This window comes from Euprymna scolopes, chromosome 22 (assembly GCF_053919585.1).
Source record: "Euprymna scolopes isolate OS-2025 chromosome 22, ASM5391958v1, whole genome shotgun sequence".
In the NCBI taxonomy this organism is placed as follows: domain Eukaryota; kingdom Metazoa; phylum Mollusca; class Cephalopoda; order Sepiida; family Sepiolidae; genus Euprymna; species Euprymna scolopes.
The window spans coordinates 2182059-2191209 of NC_136503.1; the positions used below are offsets into that span (position 1 = coordinate 2182059).

Sequence of the window (9151 nt, forward strand, 5' to 3'; positions counted from 1 at the left end):
CATAATTTTAAAATATTTTTTGTAATGGCAAAATATTTTTGGTAATGCTAAAATATTTTTTAAAAATAAATATGTTTTTATAGGATATTATAGGAAATGTTTTTATAGGATATTATAGGAAATGTTTTTATAGGATATTATAGGAAATGTTTTTATAGGATATTATAGGAAATGTTTTTATAGGATAATCAGAAAAAAAATCGGTTAAGATTCTGAATCTCTCTCTCCTCCTTATTATCCTCTTTCTTTGCTAAACTCCGAAATGCCATCAATGTATCATGTGTGCAGACATCTACGAAATTAGCCAGGAAAATGGCATATATAATGAATGAAAAAGAATGAAAGGTTTAGTAAACTTATTTTTGTTATTGGTTTTGCAATATTTCATAATGGAGTATGATTCCGCACAATCAGGAGATCCTATTTATAAACGATGCTGCTAGGAACTGACAAATCGAATTAATTCACATTCTGCTACCAACCAATCAGAAACCAGAATTGCTCCATAAATATTAAACCTTTCTGTGGCAACTTCGCATGTGTTTTTTTCGTGCCAACATGGGAAGTATCTTTTGCTCTATGGATTCCAACTCGAGAATTGTCTACCAGTCACCTCCAGGACTTGTGTAGAGCAACTATCGGAAACTGTTCTGAAACTAAACAGTGCTTACACTTCTAGAATTAATTATTACAAAATTTTTGACATGTCTTTTAAAAACCGTTTTTATTTAAAGTAAGCAAATTCCTTAGCGTAACAGTGTATATGAGCGCATGGGAAAATAGCAGCAGCAGCGAAGAATGGCTGGTTTACAAAGAGATTAGTAGCAGTAGTAGTAGCAGTAGTTGTAGTAGTAGCCAAAAAAACATGCATATGCAAATTAGGAAGTGTGTGCAATAAAAAGTAAAAATAAAAATACAACACATGTTTGCGGAAGAAGCAGAATGGACGTCAAAGAGAATCGACGTGTAAAGTCAAAGATGAAAATGGGTCGGCTGGGCCCAGCATGTGGTCGAAGGAATGGGAAATGCTTGCCATGTAAAATGAACAAGTGTCAGCGAGTAACGCTAATAAATGCTTTTGTTAAAAAGAAAAAAAATGCCAACTCGGATTTTATTTATTTTCTTTATAACGGCAATGTTACGTTAGCTCTGAACCCCTAAACTATGCAAATTTATTTTTATTTTTGGTTATTACAATGTTTTTTTTTAACTTTTAATTTAAGGTAGGTAAGCAAAATCCTTAGCTCTGAACCCCTAAACTATGCAAACTTAGCTCCCTCTCAAAGCTATTTTTCCTTTAGGACACTTGACACAATAAGAGAAAGACCTATCTCTAAACTTTTCTTTAACGCAAATGTGAACATCCTCAACTTTTACTGACCAGATTTCACTTCCATACATCATCACTAGGACTATGGCAAGAGAATATTCTTATCATAGTTTTGGCTCTCGAGTATATATCCGACACAGTTAATCAATCGAGAACCACATCACTCTATCTAAAAACATATAAGATATTAACGGATATACACTCGAGAGTCAAAACAACAAAAAGAATATTTTCTTGTCATCACACTGTGTACACGTACCAGACTCTTCTCGTGGTTGACAATAGTAACTGATTGCAAGAATTAAAAATGGATGGAGTTTGGTGACAATTGGTCAAGTGATGTCGATGCTTCGCTGTACACAATCATAGTGATAAACAAACTCAACTGAAAACAGAACCTTTATCGTGGCGGGAATAAAAAACTCTTTGGGAGAAATACCAAAACCCATTTCATTGGAAATAAGTAATGGCTTTTAAGATTGTCTAGTGGTTAACGGCACAGACTGACGACATGGATGTTCCAAGTTCAAATCTAGTTCATTCCACAAAAATCATTTAAGATGTTGGCAACCTTTACATAGTCCTTAATGTTTTTTTTTAGGAATAATTCTGACTAGAAAAATGTCTGGAAAACCACTGCCAACAATAGTCGCCAACCTGATAAGTCCTGAACTGTCATCTAAGCTTCAGCCTCTGTCCCATCAACGAAATGTTGCATCCCTCTGCCTGTTCTACAAGTATTTTAATGGTGAATGCTCTGACGAACTACAAGCATTTGTACCTCCTCGATGTAAATACCCCCGACAAGCAGCTAAATCCCACCCCTTCACAGTAGAGATCCCTAGATGTAAGAGAGTTTTCTGCTCCAGTAGTTTCTACCCCAGAACAGCTAGACTTTGGAACTCCCTTCCAGGTCCCTGCTTCCCCAACTGTACTGACATGCAAAAGTTCAAGTGTAATGTGAACAGACATCTTGCTGCACAACTCCTTACATAGTACTCCTGTAGCTTATGTCCCTGATAGTAGCCCCCTACACCAAAGTGGCAATGTGCCTTGTTTGGGGTGAAAATGTAATAAAAAAAAAAATAGAATCTTCAGATTCTTATGATATGATGAGTAACTACTAAAATATCCAAATGTGTGCAAAAATGGACTTTAAATACGCAAAGTCATTTTTTTTTTTTTTTTTTGCTAACTTAAATAATAAAGTTATCTGCTTCTTGTATATTTTTAAAAAAAAATTGTGGTTATTGTTCAAAATGCCTCCATTATTAAAAAGTAAAAATTAAAAAATCTGTATGATCTACATAGCTGTGACAAAACAAAAATATCATATTCCAAAAATCATGTAAATTGCTCAAGTAGTTTTGTTTTTGAATAAGAAAATCAAGTTTTGTGAAGAACCGAAGAACGGTTGTGTTACCTGCTATTTTGAAAAAAAAAAAAAAAAATGGAAAAAACGAAGGGAGATAACTCAATAATTCAAACTTTGTTATAATGCCTACAAATTACTATGAATCACGTAAAAATAATTTTCTTTATAAAAATAAAACCACTTTATCAAATTACGTAATTTTTGCGATACAATATTTTCGTTTCATCGTGAGTGCATCATACAATTTTTTTCTTTTTGTTGTGTGATTTACGGCACAATCACGTTGACACACCAGTTCTCACCAGATCACCAAAGTTAAGCAACAATGAGCCTGGCCAGTACCAGATGGGTGACCATTTGAGAAGGCTAGGCACTGTATGTACCACGCTGAGTTGCAGAAATTTCCAGGTTGGTATCTGGAGGCACTTAACTCACTGGGAGAGATGCACCCTCGAATCAAGACAGAAAACAATGGGAAACTACCGTTTTTATTTGCCTTTCCGAGATTATCATGGCTCCACAATTTGGAAAGCCGTAGTCACCGATGCTGTTTAAACAGCAGGGTCGCTGCTGCTGCTATAGGAGCATTCTAGACGAGAACCAAAATTTTTTTTTTTATTTTTAAAGCTCGGTTTGCAGACCTTCATCTTTTGTTCAGAAAACGTTTTTCTCATAACCTTGAAATAATTGACTTTGGTTGATTTTTTTTTTGTCTTTGTTATTTTTCATTTTCTCTGTAACATGGTTTGTTTACTTTTTCAGAGAAATTTATCACACAAAACGAATGCAGCGGGTGCAACACGTGCAGTGGTCGCTTGACAACAAATACATATTGTCTGCATCTGACGAAATGAACATACGTGTATGGAAGGCAAACGCATCAGAAAAACTGGGACCCGTAAGCATTTATAACTTTGTGTTTTATTTGTGAGACTTGTTGCTCTAGCACGGCTTGAGAGTCTAGTCTATCTGAGTAGTAGTGATGTGATGTTTTTTTTTTTTTCAATTGTTATCACAAATTCTGCAAATCATGTTCCAAATCTTTTTGAGTCTCATTTTTCACAAATTATTTTTGGAGAAAAGTATGAACTTATTCCTCCCTCCAGCTATGGGTCAGAAAGAACGGTAGATGTGATTTTCACATGCCTTTTTTTTTTTTTTCTTATAAAGGACTCACCACTTATCAAGGCCCAGAAGCCACTCAACGATAAGGGTTAATGAGTGTACAATAGTCGATGGGACAATATCGTAGTAATCATTAGTGGAAATTTGATGAATTGGATTACTGAAGGGATGGCTCAAGAACTTGTTTACATTGGACGTGAAGACGACCATATTGTAATCAGCTGGAAAGCAGACAAATGGAACAGAGTTCCACAGATGTGTAGTTCTAAGAAAGAAGCTTGGTAGAGCAACTTATTAGAAGAAAAACTCAAACATAAAAAAATGTGAAAAATTTGTTTAAAACTTTTTTTTTTTCTAGTTACGACCTCGAGAAAAAGCTGCATTTAATTACAATGAAAAATTGAAAGAAAGATTTGGTCACCATCCTGAATTGAAACGTATTGCCAGGCACAGGCATTTACCAAAGGCCGTCTACAAGGCTCGTATTGAACAGAGGACGATGAAAGATGCACAACTCAGAAAGTAAGTTTTATTATTTTTGTTCCTTTATATTGAGATTTAAAAAAAATTTTTATATATTCATGGATTTTTTTTTTTTACATGGGGGATCACCACTTATCAAGGCCCGGAAGCCACTCGGGGATAAGGGTTATTGTGTGTACAATAATCAATGGGATAATATCATAGTAATAGTTGGTATTGGAGATTTGATAAAGTGTCTTACTTAAGGCGGCGATTAATCAGGAATTTATTTATGTTGGACTTGAAGACATCCAAGTTGTAGTCAGGTGAGAAACAGGCAAACGGAAGAGAATTCCACAGGCGTGCACTTCTCAGAAAAAAGCTATGTTCATGGAATCTGCGTTTTGATTTAGGCACAGATAAAGAGTGGAGGAAATTACTGACAGTGGTTTTAGATAGACGGGTGTGTATCGTGAAAGATTGGGGGGGGGGGCAGAGATTGGAGCTCGGACGAGCACTTGCCATGGAAATAATAATAAAAAAAGACAGGCTCACAACGTCTCTTCTGTGGGAGAGAGGTTGCAGGGTAGAGAAAAAAGCATCCCCCACTAAGCCACAAAGTCTATTTTGTACTTTGTCAAGGCAGGATAGGATTATTTTAGAAGCTCCAGCCCTGATGTGGCAGCAGTACTCCATCTTCTGACATACTTGGCTTTTATACAGATAAAGAATTGCATCAGTAGTGAGATATCTTCTGGAGCGGTAGAAGGATCCCACCATTTTCCAAGCGGCCCGGGCAACAGACTTGATATACGTGTTCCATTTCAGATCAGGAGTAAAGATCAAACTCAGGAGCTTGTCAAAACATGAAGCCTCCCCAAGACGAGAGTCATCCATTTCAATTGATGCCAGATGGGGATCAGAGCGTTGATGATGTAAAGATAGGAGTTTGGTTTTAGATGCATTAAGAGTAACCAGCCACCTCTTCCCCTACTGTAGCATGTGCTCAAGATCAGAGGAGAGAGAATTAGAGAGAACTTTATCATTTATGGTCTTAGATGTGTTGTCATAGATGGTCGTGTCATCAGCATAGATGTCAACAAATGATTTAAGTATGTGTTTTGGGAGATCATTGATGTAGATCAGGAAGAGAGTTGGGCCCAGGATGGATCCCTTAGGGACTCCAGCATTAATACTGTGGGCCTTTGATTTTTGCTCATCAACCACTACTCTTATGAGCCTATCAGAGAGAAATGATTTAATGATCGAGAAAACATTTCCAGTTATACCGTAGCTGGAAATCTTGTGAAGTAGGCCTTTATGCCATACCTTATTGAAGGACTTTGATATGTCAAGAGCAATTGTCCAGAAAGGAAGCCTTTGTCGAGAGATTCATTAATCCTATGGGATATAACTGTTAACACATCAGTTGTAGATCTAGCAGAACGGAAACCATATTGCGTGTCACTAAGAAGGTTATTTCTGCTGAGGTGGTTGACTACTTCATTTAATATGGATTCCAGCAACTTACTCATGACACACAAGAGACTTATTGGTCTGTACTGAGAGGAAGATGACTTATCACCTGAATTCTTAAATACAGGGCATACTGACGAGGTTTTCTAGCATGTTGGAAAGCACTTCCTCTTAAGGCAACACTTAAACAGTTTTGTAAGTATGGGAGCAAGTTCTGGTCGAAGCTTTTTCAACACTATAATTGGAATGCTGTCTGGGCTAGTTGCTTTACTGAAATCAAGGTTCTTGATTAGTTTAGCGACCTCACACACAGATATTTGTATGTTGCATAACGTGTTGTGTGTTGTAGGAGGAAATACGGGGAGTTGATGGCCTTCGTTGTGTAGGGTAGAATTAGCTGCAAAGTTCTTGGCAAATAGTTTGGCCTTGTCTGATGCTGATGAGATGACCTCAAGTCCATTGATGATGGTTGGGATAGAACGCACACTTCTGTTCAGGATCCTATTTGTTATTTGCCAAAACTGGTGGGAACCAAGCCGCTGCTCAGCTACTTTGGATTTAATGAACTGAGCATATAGCTATCTTGCATTTTTTATTACTCTTTTACAGTGGTTGCTGGTAGTCCCCAAAGCAGCTTTAGTCTCAGTCATCTATTACGTTGGTAGCTATGGAAAAAGTGATTTCTGTGCGCAATGGCAGCAGCACATTCTAGGGAGAACCATGGCTGGCTGTTAGGTTTTTGTTGGAATTTTTTGGATGGTATGGATCTGTCTATACCTACAATTTACCATTCAGTCAGGTCTGATACTATAGAGGACACATCCTTTTTAAACATGGAATGCAGAGGTAGATCAGATATGAATGTACGGAAGCTATCCCAGTCAGTCATAGAATATCGATATACAGTACGGTGGAAAGGTACATCTGAAGACTTATTGTATTTCATTTTTATTTTAACTGATACGATGGAGTGGTCGGAGGAATCCAGGGGAGATAGAACGGAACATAGCTGAGGGGAAGTTGTGAGAAAAGATTGAATGGGTTCGGGGAATTTTTGCTTTCACTAATCATAAGTATTATCGTTGTTGATGACGGGGGAAAAATCTATGCATGAAGGGTTATGCATGAAAGTGAAACCTATCAAGTGAGGGTTGAGGATATGCGTGGCATGGAGAGAACTAATAAAAGAATGGTATCATAGATGTGTAATCTGCGTCTTAAAGATAGGCCTAGATCTGATGACTTCAGAGGAGGATTAAATCAGGACAGTATGGAGGAGATGTGTGCAGAACAGGAGACTTAGATGGTATGGCCACATTGAAAGAATGGATGAGTTAGTAGATGCAGAACAATTGTTGTTGGATGTTCAGTTTGAAACACGGGAGAAAACAATAACAATGGATTTGAAAGTAAAACGGATGAATAAAGCCAGAGATCTGTTAAAATCAATTTCTTAAAGCTGTTCAACACATGTCAGCACGACAAAGGACGGATTGGACCTAGTAATTAACTTCTGTTTGTTCATTCGCACTTTTCTCAATAACTACATCTTGAATTTTAAAAGAATTTTGGAGAAACATTAGTCATGGTGAAAGTAAATTTTTGTCTGAACGGATTTTTTAGGATAACTCTCATTGTTCTCTAGGGGCCGTTATAGGAGTAAAATTGCCCCCAAATCATTTGTTTGCATTTTTCTCAATAACCATGCGTTGGATTTTTTTGAAATTTTGCGCAAACATTAGTCATGGTGCATGTTCAGCTTATCCATACTTTCTTGAAGTCGAACTTGAATCTCAAAAGTTTGTTTGTGGCAGGATGATGTTTGTCTGACACCAGTGTTCTCCAGGCCACACAGATGTGCAGCTCGTCTGAAATACCATCTACGAAGTAACAAACAACGAAAGACAAAAATTGTTTAAAATTCTGTTCGTTGTCACACAGCCATATTCCTTTCCTATTCGCCCCGAACAAGGCATATTGCCGTTTGCAACGTAATGGATTATTATTCGGGATCATGTTTACAGGGGACTATGTTTGGAGTTGAGCAGCAAAATGTTTGTTCACATTATATTTAAACCCTACTGCATATTAATACAGTCAAAGAAGCAGGAAATGGAAGGAATTCCAAACTCTAGTAGTTTGAGGGTAGAAACTATGAGATTAGACGGTTTTCATTTTTAAATAGGACCTCAACAGTAAAGGGGTGGAATTTTGCTGTCAGAGGTATGTAAATCAAGGGGACACAAATGTTACAAGCTGTTTTACTATATCAGAAATCTTCAGTGGAGCTAGACATGGCAAATGTTTTAAGATAAGTTTCTTGTGTTATTACGTCCGTTATAACGTAAGATAAATTATTTGTTTGATGTTCACATTATGATTAACTTGGTCGTTCCGATACAGATTTTGTATTAGAAGCTAATTAAGACTTTTTACTTATGTGCTCAGTATCTTTTTGGATAGATCTTTATAACATTAATAAGTAAGCTCAAATTTATTATTAATTCCCCGACAAAGGAGGTATTCGGGTTAGTGATTCACTCTCATTCGTCCGTTCGCACTTTTCTCAATAACCATGCATTGGATTTTTTTGGAAATTTTGCATAAACATTAGTCATGGTGAACGTAAATTTTTCACTCATGGAGGGGGGCCCAGCGTGCTTGGCTTGTTGTTCTATAAAAATGATTGTGTAAACATTATTTTATTTATCTCATTTTTTTTCTTTTTTTAGGGAAAAGAACCGACGTATTCATTCAAAACCTGAAGAATCGGTTGGTATCCGGGACAAATCTGTCTTGAACGTACAAGAATAAAACAAATTGAGTATTCTGACGCAGAATTTATGGAAACGGTCAGAGAGAAGGAAAATATAAATAAAATATAAATAAAACTTTTTTATTTAAAATTGACTTCAGTTCGTACTCCTTTCACAAAACATTTCAGTTCTTTGTTTTATTTAGATATTTCAACTGCTGTTCTTATTTTGAGTTTCATTTGATGTAATCTCTGATTTTCTTCAGGTGTGTCTTGTTGGAGAAGATCGTTATGCAAATAACAATCAATATAAGAATAGTTGTCCGAAGAATCCAAATAATATGAATAATCAATCCTCATTTAAAAAATTCAAAACTACAGAATTCCATACCAAACCAAAAATAAAGAAAAATCTATATAATGCACCTGTGATGGAAAGAAAATATATCTCATAAACATGCAAATTGATTGAGTAGTTCCATTTTAAAATAAAAAATTAAATTTTATATTTTGAAGGCAGTCAAAAACCAAGGGAGATAACTCAATGTAATTCAAACTTGAGATTTTTGTTGTAATGTCAAAATTGGCAGTAATCTATATATCTATAAAAGTGAACCTGTCTGTCTGT

General features: G+C 36.2%; 1 protein-coding gene across 1 annotated transcript in view; it reads left to right on the plus strand.

Moving 5' to 3' along the window:
* LOC145243847 (DDB1- and CUL4-associated factor 13-like) overlaps positions 1-8674 on the plus strand; it is a 52302-nt gene extending 43628 nt beyond the window's left edge. Inside the window, exons 10-12 of the mRNA XM_080106876.1 lie at positions 3468-3603; positions 4189-4352; positions 8501-8674. Coding sequence (XP_079963002.1) covers positions 3468-3603; positions 4189-4352; positions 8501-8582 — 382 coding nt within the window. The 3' untranslated portion in view covers positions 8583-8674. The remainder of the gene's footprint in view (positions 1-3467; positions 3604-4188; positions 4353-8500) is intronic.
* The last annotated feature ends 477 nt before the right edge of the window (positions 8675-9151 follow it).